The sequence below is a fragment of the Sipha flava genome, unplaced genomic scaffold (assembly GCF_003268045.1).
Source record: "Sipha flava isolate LNK unplaced genomic scaffold, YSA_version1 249_pilon_pilon, whole genome shotgun sequence".
Taxonomy (NCBI): domain Eukaryota; kingdom Metazoa; phylum Arthropoda; class Insecta; order Hemiptera; family Aphididae; genus Sipha; species Sipha flava.
The window spans coordinates 50,022-67,979 of NW_020272898.1; the positions used below are offsets into that span (position 1 = coordinate 50,022).

Here is a 17,958-nt window from a genome sequence, read left to right on the forward strand (position 1 = left end):
ACCAACATTTTTTTATTGCCATTGTACGAAAAAAATAAGATTGCAGAGAAATAATTTCGGCGAATAGTTGGCGGCGAAATGTACTAGACCCTATTATTATGATTTCTAGTTTCAGCTTTGGACCATGATCAGAAAATAATTATTAAAAAAATAATTAAATATGTTAGAATACTATAAAACTTAATATTTAAAATAAGTAACAGCACCATAAAAAATAATAAACGATTGTATTAGCTGTTTTATAGTTAACAGTTATTTATAATCAATTACCTATTATATTGTTTTATATTTTAATGTGTTCATATTTATTATTATTATAAATAATTTAGAACTTGATGATTGCCTACAACTGAAACTAGTAGTTACAATATTTATTTTAAGAGCAAAGAACTTTAGACTTAGTACTTGGAGTTTATAACAGTTGTTTGGTAACTAAGGAAAAAATATTGATCAAACCCTCAAAAGACTTATAATTTGTAAATTATTATATTTTATTATAAATTTATATAAATCAAATTACGCAATATGAATATCATATCTCAAAATGAAATTGATTTCTACATTGAGCATATTAAGGAATCGAAACTAAATGAGCTGGGATCGAAAAAGTAAAATTATTTTTAATTATAATTATTGTATAGTGCAATAAAATGTTTAAAATAATGTCATATTGTAGATGGTACGAAAGCCATGATCGTTTGCAAAAGCTTAACCAACAAGCTACACTGGAAGCTACTGGAAATCGAGAAGAGTATATTAAGAATCAGCTTATTAGCTATGGGAAAGTACTTATAAATAACTGTTAATTTATATTTGATTTATACAATAGTATTACACTTTTAAATATAGGTTCCTATACTTGTACATGAAGCTATTTGTATTTCTGTATGGAGAGAAAAAGTACTTCCAGAATTACTTCATATTATACCAAATCCTCAACAAAATTTCACATTATACTTTATTGTACGTTAATTTACCTATATTATTAATATTTATAATTAATTAGTACCTAGTTCGCATATATTTACTGCTCTACATTTCTCAATCTAGTAATTTGTATCCTTGCAATACCTATATACGAATAATTTATTAGATACCAAGTTTAACTAAATATTTAATTCTTATGGAACTATAAGTAGTGGAACAAAAAACGGTCTAAGTTATTTGATGAGGATTGTCCAACATGAACCTATCATAAAATGTATTATTAGAGTTTGATGGGGATAACTTCTTTTAAATGTATGTAAATATTAAACAGTATATATTAATACTGACTGTAGCAATTTAGTCTCTAATCTAAAATATAGTTTATAATAGGTCTAAATTAAATAAGATTCATTAAAATATAAATATAACTTGAAAACTTACTCTTACATTAAATTTTGTCAAAATCGATAATTCTTTTATATTTATAAAATATAGTATACAATATAATAATAATTGTAGTTTAAAATGATTTTTATTTTTATTTTTTAAATTTAATTTTTTAAGTCGGCACCAACTAAGAATATTATCGTTAAGTAGTACTTTAGGCGGAGAGAAATTAAAATGCCTAGCATCATGGGTGTAGCGAGGGTGTGGCAGGGGGGGCACTTGCCCACCCCTGCGCCTCAAACTGAATTATATTTATTTATACCAAACGTGTAAGTTTTACATTAAAATCAAAAATTAAATAAGATATAATTCTAAAAATAGTTTAGTGGGACCGAGTGATATATATACACGTGTAATCATTTTGACGTTATATGTGTTATCCAATAGTCTATCTGTAGATTATTTGAATTACAAGTTCAACACTAATCATTTTATGTTTTTGCCCTTCCCTGATTCAAATTTTAGCTACGCCCATGCCTAGCATAATAAAATATAATCACTAATTAATATATTTGGTATCAGAACAAAAAATTACTAGTGAAGAAAATACATGAACTCTCAATCTAAGAACCTATTTAACTTTCTTCCAAGTAATTTGGATAATAATCTTAGATCTACCATTGGAATTTATGACATATAATGTACCTACCTATATAGTTTAGGCATAAGCTAGGTGTATAAGAGTAAAGGATTATTTATATTTATAATAAGATTAAAAATAAGTCTGAAAATTAATAAGGATTTAACGGGTAATAGTTATACTACCTAGGTACTAGCTTAGATTTAGAAATGACAATTCACAATTTTACGAATATATAACAATGAATGTTAATGTCCTATTAATATTGTTGTCATTATAAATAAGGAATTAAGTTATTTAAGGAATTCACCACAGTAAAATGATACTATTTTTAAATAAAATTGTAAGCATAAAAATGTTATTTTAATTCATGATTTTTTTATAGTTATTTCATGAAACTGTAGCAGTTGGATTATTACAAAAAATATTTTTTTACGAAGATGGTGTTCAAGCACTTGGAAACTATGCTTTAGATCTCTTTGATCATATTATACTTTCTATCACGCATTTAGCCGTCGAGTAAGGATGAATAAATAATTATTTTGTATGTATTATAATTATTATCAGATTTTAATGATTTTAGTAGTACAAATAATTTTAAAATTTCAATGGAAAATATAGACACTCAACTAGAAGATGAAATAATTCAACATAAAAACAAAATTCAATTTGAAGTGGGAATTGGTTGTATTGGCATAATGTTTAACATGTTACTACACATAAAAACGTAAAAGTATACTGAAACTAAGTTCAATACCAGTTATTTATGTTTTTATAAATCTTATTCGTGGTTAAATACTTGAATATCATAATTACCATATATATATTTATAAAATAATTTGAAATACATTTAATATGTAAGAATATCAGAAAATTCGTTAATATATACATTTATATTTTTATAAAAGCTTATCTATATCTGTGACAACAAGAATGACAACCAACAATGATGTGCCAATGTTAATTTGTCATTTATTGAATATAAAACCTTGGGTGAAATTGGACAACAATAAAAAATACATATTTGATGGTATTTATGTAAATAATTATTAAATAACAAAAAATTAATTAATTAGTAAAATTATAATCAGCATTAAATTTCACTTTGAACAGATAATTCATGGAAAATAATGAATGAAACAAACAATATTTTACCTAAACAAGAAGCTCATTTATGGCTAAGCTTGCATGAATTTTTCACTTCCGAGCAATTACGGAATAATTATGAAATTACCCAATTTCGAAAAAAACATCTAATGCAGGTAAATTAATTAAATAACATCTAATATCACTTTCTTATTTTTTCATCTGATTATAAAATTATTATATAATATAATTGTACAATGTATAAACATAATAAGTATATTTTATTTTATTTAGAAAATAAAGTAAAATGTAATTTATGCATAAAGATTATTGTTCAGATTAGGAATTTATCTGTGTATCTTATAGTTTCACTTTCATTTAAATGACAAAATAATTAATAATACATTGTTTTGGGAGTGCATTGTTTCCAAGTGAGATTAAGGTGGTTGTGTTCAAATGCATAGTTGTCAGTTCTAACCTAGCCTTTAGAAATTTTGATTCCATCTACTAACCAGATTACCTTATAAAACTAATTATTAGAACACAAATAGTCTAGTTACTTCAACCTCATTTAAAATAAATTAGTTACTACATACTAAATAATAGACTGGTTTTTTTTATTAACAGTGCTTTCGATAAACTGGGTATTGTATAATTACATTTCCTGTCACATTTATATACTTATACATTTGGAAAACTAAATTATCTATATTTTTTTCTTGATACATCATCAATTTACTTCAAAATTATTTATAAATAAAATTGTTATTTTTTAATGTAAAGTTGTTATTATTGTACAGTTACAACATTTACTTAATGATTGTCTATTGGATCAAATTCCTCCATTAATACACTTAAAACAAAGCTTATATCAGTTGAGTCTATCAGAAATTTCAGGAATATCAAAAAGACCTCTGATAATGGAAATAAATGCTGAAGTAAGATATTAGTAATTTAAGAAATTTAAACAGCTATCAAATATAGAAAAAATTATATTTCATGTACCAATTATGTATTCTTATTAGATAAGATCTACTATTTTAAACAGTTATGCAAAACGATGGAAAAAAATTGCTAGAGCACAATCCACCTATTTATTTGGTAGTGAATCATATGATATAGCTAAATCGTAAGTGTGACTACCATAAATGTACAAACTATTAAATATTAATATTTTTCTTTTAGATTAAGTGAAACATATGAACATATAGATAATTTTGAAACTAAGAAATATTTGTGTGCTAATTGTAAACAACAAGCAAAAAATAAGTGTTCAAAGTGCAAAAAACAGTGGTACTGTAGCAGGTAATTATTATAGCTATAAACATAAACTAACTAGATTTTTAAAATAACTTAAATATTTTTAGAGAATGTCAAGTAACTAATTGGAATGAACACAAAACCAATTGTCATTAAACAATTATCTTTTCAAAAAAAAAAAAAAAAAACAAGATAATTATAAACAAATAATTAATTAAGTTATGTCATAAATAATAAATAATATAAATCATCAATGATTATATGCTTCATTTTGGTAAAACAGTATTTTCAATAAATGTATCTATCATATTGATCATAGACTCTGGTTTTGGTTTTTCACATATTCCACTTAAAATATATCCAGCTTCATTAATAGCAGCTCCTGTGGTAGGACCAATGGCAAATATCTGTAAAAGTTAACAAATAATATATTTTAAGGCTAATAATATTAAATGTACAGTAGAGCCCCTCTAATCCGTCACCTTCGGGACTGGGAATGTGGTCGGAACTTGAAACCAGTCGGATTATCAGAATATACAAAAATATTTGAAAAAATAATTGTATTAAATGTATTTATTAAATTATTTACTTAATTAATTATTAATAATTTACTTAATTACTTATTTTTAAAGTATTAATATCAATAATACTATGGTCAGATCAACCGAAGAGGTGGACTATCCAAGAATGGACGAGAGGGGTTCTACTTTATTTGCTTTGAGCAATAGAAGAATTATTTTAATTTTTTGTTTAAATTAAGTACAATGGATAATTTACTAATTGAATTATACTAAAAATGAGAAATCTTAATACATAAACAATAAGAATTAAAATTGTTTTAAAAAAAAAATTATTCAGCATAAATACATAATAATCATTTTTAATCCAGTGTTAGTCCTTTAAGAATATACACTAATAACATATTAATTTAAAAGATACAACATACAGTGCAAATTTGAATGCTTTATAAATTATGAAGAATATTAAAAACCAGTAATCAAGGATGCATTTTTATTAGGTTATAAATAATAAAGTGTTTAGGTGCAACATGACATTTACTTAAAAAATTATATAAACAAAGTTTTGTATATTTTTTATACTTACATGTATTTGATTAAGTAATTGTTTTGGCATGAAATCACATGTTGCACGGAAACCAGAAGGACTAAAATATACAACTCCTATTTGATCATTAATTTTACTCAAAACCACATCCAAATTTGTTTTTAAATTTTTATGTGGTATAGTTCGATAAACTTCTATGTTCTCAAATTCAACAGTTTTTATATTATCTGATAATATATTAATATTCATATTGCCACATGGTGCTAATAATGATTTGGTAAGTTCATCTAAAATTAAAATTTTAACTTTGTATTAAAATTCTTTAGTTTTTAAGTATTTATTTTAAGAGAACACTTTACATTTTAAAATAATTGGTATTAGAGCCATAGCATTTCCACTATTTGCTCCAATTGGCTCGATGTCTAGTTCATTAGTTAATAGCCGAGATGTTGTTTCACCAACAACAAATATAGGTTTTTTACGCCAATTTTCATCAAGTTTACCATCAACCAAACACTTTATGACTCCCCGTGCACATCTTGGACTAGTTATAACCATACCTAAATCAAAATATAGTAAAAAATTGAAAACAAAACTTGGGTAGGTTACATATAATTCCATTTAAAGTGGACTGTAGGATAAAATTACATTTGAAGCTGAATTTCTAGGTCTACAGCAATACACTAGAACTATTGACAATTGATAATTTAAGTTTGGTCTAATATTTTATATAATAGATAACTAATAACATTTTTTCCTCTATTTTAACATTATTCACTTATTGAAAAAAAAATTTTAATAAAATACTGTTATTTTAACAAATTACAATAATTTACATTAACAATGAGATAACTCATATTTATATAACTACCTATAACAATAAAAGTAAAAAAAAAACCATGAGTACTAAAATTTTATCTATTATTTAATAATATCTCCTATATAACATAATGCATAATGGTTTCTAAATTCAGACAATGAAAAGTTTATTTAAAATATGAACTAATTTAAAAATATACATTTGAATAAAACTCATAACATTAAAAACATAAACATAACTAAAATGAAAAGTATATCAAATACTTTATTTCATAACTCTTTAATATTACTTATACATAAATAACTATATGCATATCAAGATAAATGTCTACAAAATCAATACATACAAGAGAATGTTGTTGCGAAAATTATATTTTGAATGCCAATCAGCAAAATTCCAAGGATATAATATGAAATACTTTATAAATCCAATTATAAGTATAACAAATGTATTATACAAATATGGTGGTCAAAGTAACACTTAAAAATATGGATTAATATGCATAGACATATTAATATATATGTACAATAATAATTAATATTTACCTGAATAATTTTGTGGATTTTGCAATTTTTTTTTGAGCACATCACAATTATGGTATTCAAATTCTAAAGTAGGTACTAAGTAAGCTTCATATCCACGGCTTCTTAATATATTTACATATGGATCTACTGGTTCATTTTCTTCGGAAAGAGCTTTAAAAATTATAAAAGATAAATTTAATTTAGAAAAAGTCATAGCTTTAATAAGCTTAATTAATAAGATGTCTTAGTTCAAAACAAAGTATTTTATAAGTAGGCATTAAAATTATTTAATTTTTAAAATAAGTTTTTTATTATTTTATTAAGTACATTCATAAATTATCCATTCATTGTGAATTATTGAGTTTGTTCATCTTTTATAGCCTTATCTACGTGTAACTGAAATTATATTTACTATCAATAAAAATCATGTGTTGAACTTTTTTTTTTTATCGAAACCTTAAAGTCTAAACCAAGATCTAGAGTGAGACCGAAAGTAAAGCCGGTTTTTATTCATGTGGGTAATATCAGTATTAACATTATCATAGGGACATGGTTTTTGAAGATTGTAAACTATATTCGTTGTAGATAATAACCAGATGTCAATACTTTTCAGATATTTTAGACTACATTTATCGAAACCATAGTTCTTAGAACAATTTCTTGTCCGTAGAAAAGAGATTAAACCTCTGGACCCATCACGGATAAAAAGTTTTTATCTTTGGGGCACATCAAAAAAATTATTATGTAGATAGTGCTATGATTGTGGCTACACTGTTTGACAAAACCACATTATCACAAAAATTAGAAGTGTAAATTTTTAATTTTATTTTTTTCAAAGAATTTTGAATATATTTTCATATTTTCCGATCGCATTTGTATTGTGTATTGTTTATCAATGATTGCGTTTAAGTGTCATCGAGCTCTTTCGCATAGTTCAGATTTTGATGGATAAGTAGAACTGTCAGAACCTGGTAACGAACAAAATGGGGAAACTTAATTTTTATGCACTTCTACAGTACTATTATTATTATTTACCATAACTTTTACTTGATTTATACGAAACAAAGAATGCTGCTTAAAATTCATAAAAGTACAGTTATTTTTGAGTAAATAGAAGTAATCTGCACAATGCCAAAATGTGGGTTGCACACAAAATATTTGCCAGCAACATTTGCATGGATATTGCTGCTTGGGACTACTGGAGCTTTTTTTTATTACCCGTAAGTGCCAAACAATTTCTTCCTTATTACTTTTTTATATACTTATTCATTCGATTGGATTGTAAACTATTTTTATTAGATGCCGATTTTTTGCTCAATTATATCCTTGGGTACCAATTGTTCACGGCGTTGTGACATTTTTCGTTATAGCGAATTTTACATTAGCTACTTTTATGGACCCTGGAGTAATACCTAAAGGTTAGTCCAGTTTTGTCTATTTTAGCATTTTAAATTCATTATTTGTTTAACAAATATATTAACATTCTAGCTCCAGAAGATGAAGATACAGGTGATGATTTTCAGTCACCTCTATATAAATCTACAGAGGTGAACACTATACAAGTACGAATGAAATGGTGTTCTACATGTAGATTTTATAGGCCACCAAGATGTTCTCACTGCAGTGTTTGTAATTGTTGCATAGAAGTATGTTCTAGTTATAAAATAAATTGTTAATTACATTGTATTTATGTCCCTTTTTTTTTCTTTTTTTTGTAGACGTTTGATCATCATTGTCCATGGGTAAATAATTGTATTGGTCGTCGCAATTATCGCTATTTCTTTTTTTTTCTCATATCGCTTAGTATACATATGGCATCTATATTTAGTGTTTGCTGTTGGTATATTCTATATCATAAAGATAAAATAGGAGACATTGATACTTTGGTATCGTATCCTTTTTGTTCACTAATATTTCTCACTGGTACTTAAATATTTATATTTTATTATAATACTAATATAAATAATATTACAAAGATTATAATATTGTGTTTACTCGAGGTTTTATTAAAATTAAGATTAAGTAACCTAATAATTCTATACTTTAAATAAAAAAAAAAAAAAAAGTGTACTCAAAAGTTCTTTTCTGTAATATTAAATCACTAAATGTTTTATGTATAATTTTTATGAAATTTGATAGGTTCATAGGCATAATTTAGAAATTAATTAGAAGAGGGAGCAAAAATATAATTGCATATTAAACAAAAAGTTTGTTTGAGGCTAAACACCGCTTTACTACCTACATATTATTAAATAAAAGTATTCGTTTTCTAGCATTATGTTAGGAAAAAATTTAAAATTAAGATTTAAAAAAAATGTTATAGTAATAGCTATAACCAGCTGTTTTGCACTTATTTCAAAACAAAGTATGTTAAATATCAGATGGGACACTGCCCCTCCTAATTTATTCTAGGGGACAATTGCCCCCCAGTTTATGCCTATTCATAAGTTCTTTAAAATATATGTATCTGGTCAATAATTTCTTATGTCAATACTTTAATGCATGGATCAAGAAACTTTGGCCCACTTTTTAAGTTTTAACCAGCACCCCAATGAATATTAAATAATCTAAGTATATGTGTAGTATTCTAAGTTGTCATATGTCAACGTCAGCTGTATTATAATTTTGGTCCAGTAAGAGCTTTTGATATCTTATGCGACCCTCATATTAAAAAGCTTGAAAACATCTACTTTAATGTGTGCATTAAAAAAATTAATTTCTCATTTTCTAAAAATCTTATTTTCTTAAAAAAAATTTAGCTATTAATTAAAAAAAAAAAAATTAATCGATTATTTTTAATTTTTTAAATATTTACCTATTTTAATTTTGTGAATTATTTATAGTTATAAGTAGAACTTATAAAAACATGTTTTCATAAAAACATGCATTATAAAATGTCCAAATATGTAATTTTGTGCCATAAAATGTATTAAATATACTTGACTTTTCAACAAATATATGCAAAAAAAATAGTTAATATTAAAAAAATGTGTACACTCTTTTGAATGTGTATTTAAAATTACTTTATTACAAAAAACAGCTCATAAATAGGAAATAAAATATTAATTAGTTTTCGTACTATTAATGTTAAATTTTACATAGGTTAAGCACTTTAAATATTAGGATTACCTGTACAACAATAATTTTGTTGATATTTTCAAACTTGAAGGACCATTGACGATAAGTTTTTTTAAAAAAATTATACAATTAACGGTAATTATTGATAAATTATAATAATATGGACAATTTTTAGTTTATGAATTTAATGCAAAATAAGTTTGCATGTTTGCAATCAAGATTTCATAAATCATATTAGGGTATAATTCTGGTTGCGCGAAAAATATGTGCCAAGTCATTAACATCCGAGCTCTAATTATAAGATGTAATTGAATTGCATTATTTTGTATTTAACTTTTAGAAATTTTTCTTAACTTGAAAAATTCAATAGCTTAATACTCTGTGGGTTGGTTATTATTTTATTTATACCAATATTTGGATTGACTGGATTTCATGCTGTATTAGTAGCACGTGGTCGCACAACTAATGAACAAGTCACTGGAAAGTTCAAAGGTGGTTATAATCCATTTTCACATGGTTGTCGTGTCAACTGTATAATTATTTTATTCGGACCTCAGTTTCCAAGGTAATAATTTTTTTTTACGTTACTTTAAAGTTTTCATTAAAATCATAATATTTGTCTGTACTAGTTTATTAAAAGTAAAAGCTTCCAAGTACCAGAAACATAAAAAACAAATTCAGAACAGTTTTAATGTACCTCCTCCATTATTGACCAAAGAAGATAATTGTGGACCACCTGTTACCAAAACTTATTTGGATAATAGTAATGGTTTACATCATTCTTCAAATACTTATAATAAGGTTTGTATAGTATTCATTCAATTTTAAACTATAATAAAATATAGTAATAATAATAATAATTATAAGTTTTCTTAAGGTCTTAAATTAATATTTTTCTTTCTTTTTATATTCCATTATTATTTACATATATTGAAATGTTAAAAAAAAAAAAAATGTACTCATTGATTTATATTGGTCTAACACAATTAATAATAATTTGAAAACTGAGTAGAGTTATACTTATTTTGAGAATGTTATTTTATATTTTTTATCACTTGATGGTAATCTATGTGAATATTCTATGTCTTGTCTTTTATAAAAGTACTATTACAATATATACCAAATAATAATTTTATGTCAATTGTATATATTAATATAAAATGTTTTACACAATCTATTTATTTATTTTAATTTTTATTTTCTTGATTAAAATTTGGCACTTTAAATTTGTTATGAATATAAGTGTAGATGCAGACCAGGCTCAAACGTTTACTTACATCTAGGCAAACTTAAGTTTTGCCACCCCTTACTATATCAAATATTATTTTTACTTAAGTAATACTAAAATAGTCTAAATTCTGAGTTTATTATATTTATTTACGTAAAATTAACTATTTATTAGTTTAATACATTTGTTGACAAGTAAACTACTACTAATTTAAATTAAACAAACCAACTTTTAAAGTCTTCTTTTTACTACATATAATTTGATATGAGTAGGTACTAGTAAATGTAATTTTTTTTTTTTTAAATTATCAATCTTTTAAAAATATTAATTGCCGTCCTAGACATAGGCCTATGTCACCTACCCCTTGAGTCAGGTCTGTGTAGATATAAGCAACTAGCCAATTTAATGTATTTATGTATTCATTTATCAATAATTTATAAAATAATTAAATTACAAGCAATGCTAGTTTTTTATTTATAAATAAAATAAAATTATCATAAAAATCACTAAAAAACCATGAGATGATTATAGAAATTGACCCTGAGAATTTTTTTTATGAATTAATTCATGAAAAACTACTATTTAAAATTTTGTTGTACATTAATAAACCTCAAATGAATGTAAATTACATTTTATAAGGCATATCAAATGTAGATTATGTATAAAAATTGTTGTAATTTTCATAGCAGATACTTTATACAAAGGAATTAATACTTATAATTAAGCATTATTATTTTTTATTTTTCATGTTTTTTATAAAATCATATATGTTTTCTTTTTAAGTAAGCTATTGATCATTTTTGTATGGTACTTTTCTTATAATTACTTTTTAGAATCTTAATAGCCATAAATTTCATGTATTTGTGTTATATAAGATAGTAAGCTGAGTATAGTTGAGTGTTTCAAATTGGCTTATATATTATTGTTATTGTCTTAGTAATTTTTTCAATATTAATTTAAGAACTTGGAAATTATTTTAGTTTTTGTACAGTACACATATCCATATTTATTGATTAATCAAGTCATTTTCTTATCAAAACTATATTTTTTCTTTTATATAAATTTATTCCCCTAAAAAGTTTTATATGTAATTAGAAAAATTGTATTAATCCTTTTTTGTATGCTTTTCATTTATTATGTAATTATTTTTTTAGATGTCACCAGGTAGAGACTGTTCGGAATTAGAAATTGAATTAACTGCTTCACAATCACAAGACTGTGAACCAACACCTCCACTACAACGTCAAGGTTCAAAAAACAATTTTTACTTACCATCATATGATTCAACAGACAATACTAGAATGACTTATATGACATACACTGCTCCACATCCATCAAGACCTAGGTAGTTAATTTTTTCATATGTAATGCATTAACTTAAATTAATTAATTAAAATTATTTTTTGAAATAAGAATGAGTGATATGGGAAATAGTTTGTCAAGAGAAACTATGATAGATACAAATCGCCAGTCCAACATCATCATGCAGAGTCCAACTATGCAGCAGAGAATGAAAGCTATTGGAGTGCCTACACCTTTGACACTATCCAGCCCCTTAAGACGGTAAATAACTTGATAATATTTAAAAAATGTTTTCCCACTAAATCATTGTTTATTATTAGTGCTATAATTTTAATGCTCTAAAAAAATGCAAAAATGCTTTAAAAACTATAAAGAATTCACTATAAAAATGTGTAAAAAAATGTATTTATTATAGTTTAAAAATTATATTATAAAAATCATTTTACCAAACACATTTAATTATATTTATTTAACATAATAATAACAAAATAGGAACTTTTTTGTTTAATATTTACATTTTATTTAACTTAATTTAAATTTAATTTATTTCATAACTTGCAGTTATGATCATTGTTTTTTTTTTTTTTTTTAATGAGATTTTAACGTTACATTATGATATCTCGACAATTATGTACATGAATCTAAAATAAATTAAGGTTGGTAAAGCTCACACTCTTAAATTCGGAGACCTAATTTAGCGTATGTTTGATTATATTAGTATTGTCGGTTGAAAGAGCGTCAATAAGGGAAAAATGAATACCAGAGATGAAAAAGAGAATCTTTAGCTGAGATCTTTGGATAGATAGAGATTGACAATTTATGAGTAGGTGATGGAAATCACAGTATTCTCCACCACAGGATCATTGTTAGACTCTTGTAAATTGGAAAATTTCTTTAGAATATTTTAATTTTGTTTTATTTTTGATAAAATAGGTACATGGATCGATATATACTTATTTTTGTTGTATTATATTTCAGATCAAATCCAGGAACTCCAACTCAAGTAAAACGACCAGATTTTATAGGAGTTGGTTCTTCTAAACATTATGAATATCAAGAACGTAGTCCACAACGTCGGTTTTTATCAGAAGGTGATATTCTACGTGACCATGAACGTCCACCTTCTTATCCACGTATAAATAATACTGTAGATAATATTCAAGAGTTAGCTGGGTCTCCGCAAAGAGGTGTATATACATGGAAAGACTCTCCTGGTACAACTGGTTCTTACTATGTTCCAAGACAAGCACCTACATTTAACTATTGTGCAGCACATAATGATTATAGATCTAATCCTACTAGTCCAACTACAAAAAGTTATTATCCTGTTCGAGGAGGAGTTCCTGTTTATCCACCTCAGCCTTCACCTGTTGGCAAGAAAAAACCTCCTCCTGTACAAACTAGAAGACCCATGTCTTTTGCTAGAGCACTAGATCATGATGCCATGGAGATGTCAATTAACAGAGGTAACAGCACTGATGGTGGAAGCCCCGATCGAAAAAGTACTTATGATAAAAACTATGAAATATCTGTTTAAATTGTATTGTTTATAGCTTTTTCTTTAATTTTCCATATATTTTTTTTTCTATGTTAAATTATTATGTGCATTCTGTATAAAATGAAATTAACTGTTGTAAATATAATTATATATATATATATTTTTTTTTTTATGACCCATCAAAAGCAAGTATAATAATCACAAAGTTGTGTGTTACAGGGTGTTGTAGAATATATATTATGTTTAAAATAATGAATAATTAAATTTATTCAAAGTTTAGTTATTAATATTATGACTCAAAACATTTAAAACCATATATTTCAACATTGTTTATTTTAAAAATGGAACAATTTATTGTAAAATCTAGTCATAATTTGTAAAATATTACATTGTATTAATACCTTTAATAACATTATTTATATTAACTAAAGCATTTAAAGAAATATGTGTGTATAACATGCAATATATATATAAATGTATGTACATACATATTTGTCTAGTTAAAAAATAATTATCATACATATTATAATATATGTATATAGTTTTAATATTTGGATATTTTATTTGCCAGATATCATGTTTAATAAATGTGTAATATTGTTTTAAAAATGTTGTCATACATTTTCTATTTAAACCCTGTATTGTTTTTATAATTTTTACTAATGTAAAATTTACATAAACTTAATTGATTTCCTGAAAATTATAATTAAAATAATAGGAAATGTACCATAATCTGGTTTTTGAATAAATATTCATACACATTACCTATAAAATAGGTTAAATGTATTTTTAATATTACAATTATTATTTACATTTTAGAATTAACAGTTAAAAACAACAAATTTCAATATAACACACATTGATTTAATTATTTTGGTGACCTTCAGGTGGAACTTCGGCTCCATTTCCCCAATTAAACCCTCCAGGACGAAATTCTGGAGGTGGAACATGATCTTCCTCTGGTGCAGGATCAAGAAGATGTTTTCTATTAAATAAAATAAATATTTATACAGGTGTTACAAAAAAAAATATGGGGAGAATGTCTTAAAAAAGTAAAATTAGATGTATCAGCTTTCAAAAAGCTGGTTCTTAATTAATAATAAGAAAAGTTTAAAAAAAATGTATTCTCTTCGCCATGAAGTAAAATGAATAATGAAACTTAAAAATATGGCTGTAAAAAAATTTTAATTTATAATATGAATAATAATTTTTTTTTTGCAAACAAAATATTGCATTTTGAAGTTCTTACAAGAATTGGGGTGTCTTAATAACTTTAACATTAGCTCTATGCTGAGGAAGCACATCTTCTAGATAGTAATAACAGTGACCAACAGCAATTCCCATCAAATCTACCCATGGTGTATTTCCCAATAGAATTGAAAAACCAAGTAACACCCATGGTAAGTATGGAGCCTGTGTTAAAAATGTAAAACATACATTAATAATAGAAGTATTTATCATAAAATATAAAATATTATAACTATTAACAAAAATAAATTTAGCAACAAATAGAATAAATAGCAAATATCAGCAATTTACTCACAGATTTACTCCTAACCTTTAGTTATCCCATGTAATTTATGCAAACATGAATTCATTATAGTTTCCAAAAAATAATCTTTGAATAATAAATTAATAAAAAAATAAATATTACTTAGACTTAGATAACAAAGGAACCAACTATATTTTTAAATTTGATCAAATTGAATTTTATTAACATTTATAATTTTGTTTGAGCACAACAAAGTAAATTTAAATTAACTAAAATTTTTATTCCCTCCTTCCAACTTAAAATATTGAGCACACCATTATATTAATACATTCAGCACTATTTTACTATAAGTCATATACAAATTTACCTGAAAATTTAATACACCAAAAAAATTCATTCTGACATAAGGATTTCTTCGAGACCAAATATACACTAACATAATTGTTAATGCTTGTCCTAGAAATAATAAGTTGATAAAAAATGCCCAAACCTAATAATATTATAATTGGTTAAGCAAAATTAATAAATAGTTATAGCACTAAATCTGGAAAAAAATATCTATCAATAGTTACTATCAGTAGTTTGGCATAACTTAATTCACTAATGAGAAATAATAATTGATTGTCAGACCACCACCACATACAAGAAAAATATATATAATTAACTATTTTTGAAGATAATTTATTTATTAAAATAACAATGCAATTATTAACTATTATTAACTATTATGATCTTCCAAGCTGTGTTATTGTCTCTTCAAAATCAATTTTGAAATCTCTCATAGTTCAATAACATTGAACTTTCCAAACCCTGAGACACCCACCATCATTTTAAATTGAAGAACATGCCTCAAATAAAGTTCTTAATCATGCTTTAGTAGCTATTGATTCTAAGTGCTTAAAATTTGTTGTCAAAAATAAAATAAAATTTTTCAATAAAAATCAAATTAATTAAATAAATGTAAAATAGGCAGAATAAAATTATTATTTATTTAAACTAAAAAGTCATCTTTTTCTTATATGTTCTCAATGGTAATTTGTAAACTCCAGTATCTTGCTGTTTTTAATTTATTTCCATTTTGAATAGAATATTGTATATTAAAAAAAAATAAAATAATTTAAAAGGATACAATCATTAAAGTAGCACCAAACAAAAACATCATTACAAAATCAGCTGTTCTAGATCGAAATGAGCCTTCTTCAAGCATACGACAATAACGATATGTAAATATCATGTTGAAAAGAAAATTAAAACCAATATTTCCAAAAAATAAAAAGGTGGTTATCAATCTCCATATCTGAAAAAGAGAAAACATTATTTTAAATTAAAATTAAACTATTATCTTGATTGATGAATAGCAACATACTTGAAATTGTTTTAAAATTAATAATGGATTGAAGTACAATTGAAATGGAGAAACTACATCTAACTGCTAAAAGTAAAATCAAAATATTCATATTAGTTATGCATATTTAATATTTCAATTTTAAAGAACAACTTACAACAGCTAAGGTAGTTAACACACAGGCTGTCGTGTAAGCCCTAGTCACTGGTGGCATCTGCATATATTCTTGTCTTAATGTATGGTATGCCATAATGATGGTTAAAACAAAACTGTATTCCTCGGTTTAATCAGTGTCTACAATCGTAAACCATTGATCTATAAGAAATAAACCCAGTACTATTAGCACCATAGGATAAATGTAAAACGGACGAAATATTAAAAAGGATATATTATACAAAAAACTTAGGTGACATTTTTAGGCAAAACAAATGTGAATCATCCACATATACACAATTTTAATAAAAAAAAAAAAACAATGTTTTGATACATAATATGTATTATTGTCTTCTATTTGTGATAACATAAATACGCTGTTGATAAGAGCAGATAATCTAATAACCGGCTGTATAAAAAAACTGATAACGTATAAAAATAACTAATTTAAATAATTGAACAACTTTTCTAGCTGGTTGGTGGTTAATTCGTGATCAGCATCAATATTTTAGCATTAACACTTACAGCATAAAAAGATCTTCAATTTGCCAGGATAATGCTATTCACGAGCGTCTAGAGACAGCACAAGAGCAAATATCTTATCAATTATCATATAGTATTTCTTATCAATTATCATAATTGTCATACTTAAAAGACACTATTTACCAGCAATTGTTTCTTAGACTTTCTTAGGAGTGGGAAGATATTTTACTTCGTTGTAATGCCCTCTATGTGTCTTACTATATTTGATTTCTACATTTCCACATCCTTTAACTACTACTTGTATGTACGAAGGACAGAATTTATCTAAAATTATTATTAAACACAATTTTAACTAAAGGAAAACAGACGTAGCATTAAAATCTAGTTCATAGTTTATGGTTAGCTATTAATTAAGTCATTCAACAAAAGTTAAATCAAACATAAATTTAATTATTAAGCCAGACAAAAATCATAATAACAATAAAATAAAATACCTACGAATAGTTGTAATTACTTAAGTTTTATTTATATTACATTCAATGTTTAGTATCCATTAAAACCAAAATTAAATACAAAACATAATATAAATTAATTAGTTATTAGAGAAATAGATAATAAATGGAATTGGTCATTTTAGAATAATCTAATGAAAACAAGTCTGTACAAACAA

At 24.8% G+C, this 17,958-nt stretch overlaps 4 protein-coding genes across 8 annotated transcripts; 2 read left to right on the forward strand and 2 right to left on the reverse strand.

Moving 5' to 3' along the window:
- Nucleotides 1-280: 280 nt before the first annotated feature.
- Nucleotides 281-4,488, forward strand: LOC112684323 (zinc finger MYND domain-containing protein 10). Of its 2 annotated transcripts, none has more exons than XM_025555779.1 (11): nucleotides 281-608; nucleotides 677-785; nucleotides 850-963; nucleotides 2,340-2,473; nucleotides 2,541-2,681; nucleotides 2,863-2,984; nucleotides 3,068-3,216; nucleotides 3,841-3,978; nucleotides 4,066-4,169; nucleotides 4,226-4,345; nucleotides 4,408-4,488. In XM_025555779.1, the coding sequence occupies exons 1-11, from the start codon at nucleotides 526-528 to the stop codon at nucleotides 4,454-4,456; spliced, it is 1,263 nt and encodes a 420-aa protein (XP_025411564.1). In that variant the 5' UTR covers nucleotides 281-525; the 3' UTR covers nucleotides 4,457-4,488. The 2 variants fall into 2 exon arrangements, with proteins under 2 accessions (XP_025411564.1, XP_025411563.1); XM_025555778.1 differs by having other exon boundaries at nucleotides 282-608; nucleotides 2,538-2,681.
- Nucleotides 4,489-4,498: 10 nt separating this feature from the next.
- Nucleotides 4,499-7,408, reverse strand: LOC112684324 (uroporphyrinogen-III synthase-like). 2 transcript variants are annotated; one of them, XM_025555781.1, is made up of 5 exons: nucleotides 7,122-7,408; nucleotides 6,731-6,880; nucleotides 5,725-5,925; nucleotides 5,405-5,652; nucleotides 4,499-4,707 (listed from the first exon to the last, which is right to left on the reverse strand). In XM_025555781.1, the coding sequence occupies exons 1-5, from the start codon at nucleotides 7,135-7,137 to the stop codon at nucleotides 4,567-4,569; spliced, it is 756 nt and encodes a 251-aa protein (XP_025411566.1). In that variant the 5' UTR covers nucleotides 7,138-7,408; the 3' UTR covers nucleotides 4,499-4,566. The 2 variants fall into 2 exon arrangements, with proteins under 2 accessions (XP_025411566.1, XP_025411565.1); XM_025555780.1 differs by lacking the exon at nucleotides 7,122-7,408 and having other exon boundaries at nucleotides 6,731-7,025.
- Nucleotides 7,409-7,506: 98 nt separating this feature from the next.
- On the forward strand, nucleotides 7,507-13,907 carry LOC112684320 (palmitoyltransferase ZDHHC5). The gene is made up of 9 exons (XM_025555774.1): nucleotides 7,507-7,929; nucleotides 8,009-8,127; nucleotides 8,198-8,355; nucleotides 8,428-8,600; nucleotides 10,158-10,352; nucleotides 10,417-10,588; nucleotides 12,170-12,360; nucleotides 12,429-12,578; nucleotides 13,296-13,907. Exons 1-9 carry the CDS (start codon nucleotides 7,838-7,840, stop codon nucleotides 13,852-13,854), a joined length of 1,809 nt encoding a protein of 602 aa, XP_025411559.1. The 5' UTR covers nucleotides 7,507-7,837; the 3' UTR covers nucleotides 13,855-13,907.
- A 711-nt stretch (nucleotides 13,908-14,618) lies between these two features.
- On the reverse strand, nucleotides 14,619-17,369 carry LOC112684368 (derlin-2). Of its 3 annotated transcripts, none has more exons than XM_025555866.1 (7): nucleotides 17,331-17,369; nucleotides 16,810-16,967; nucleotides 16,674-16,739; nucleotides 16,437-16,604; nucleotides 15,675-15,797; nucleotides 15,065-15,228; nucleotides 14,680-14,800 (listed from the first exon to the last, which is right to left on the reverse strand). In XM_025555866.1, exons 2-7 carry the CDS (start codon nucleotides 16,900-16,902, stop codon nucleotides 14,680-14,682), a joined length of 735 nt encoding a protein of 244 aa, XP_025411651.1. In that variant the 5' UTR covers nucleotides 16,903-16,967; nucleotides 17,331-17,369. The 3 variants fall into 3 exon arrangements, with proteins under 3 accessions (XP_025411652.1, XP_025411651.1, XP_025411650.1); XM_025555865.1 differs by lacking the exon at nucleotides 17,331-17,369 and adding an exon at nucleotides 17,048-17,149; XM_025555867.1 differs by lacking the exon at nucleotides 17,331-17,369 and having other exon boundaries at nucleotides 14,619-14,800; nucleotides 16,810-16,935.
- Between the last annotated feature and the right edge of the window lie 589 nt (nucleotides 17,370-17,958).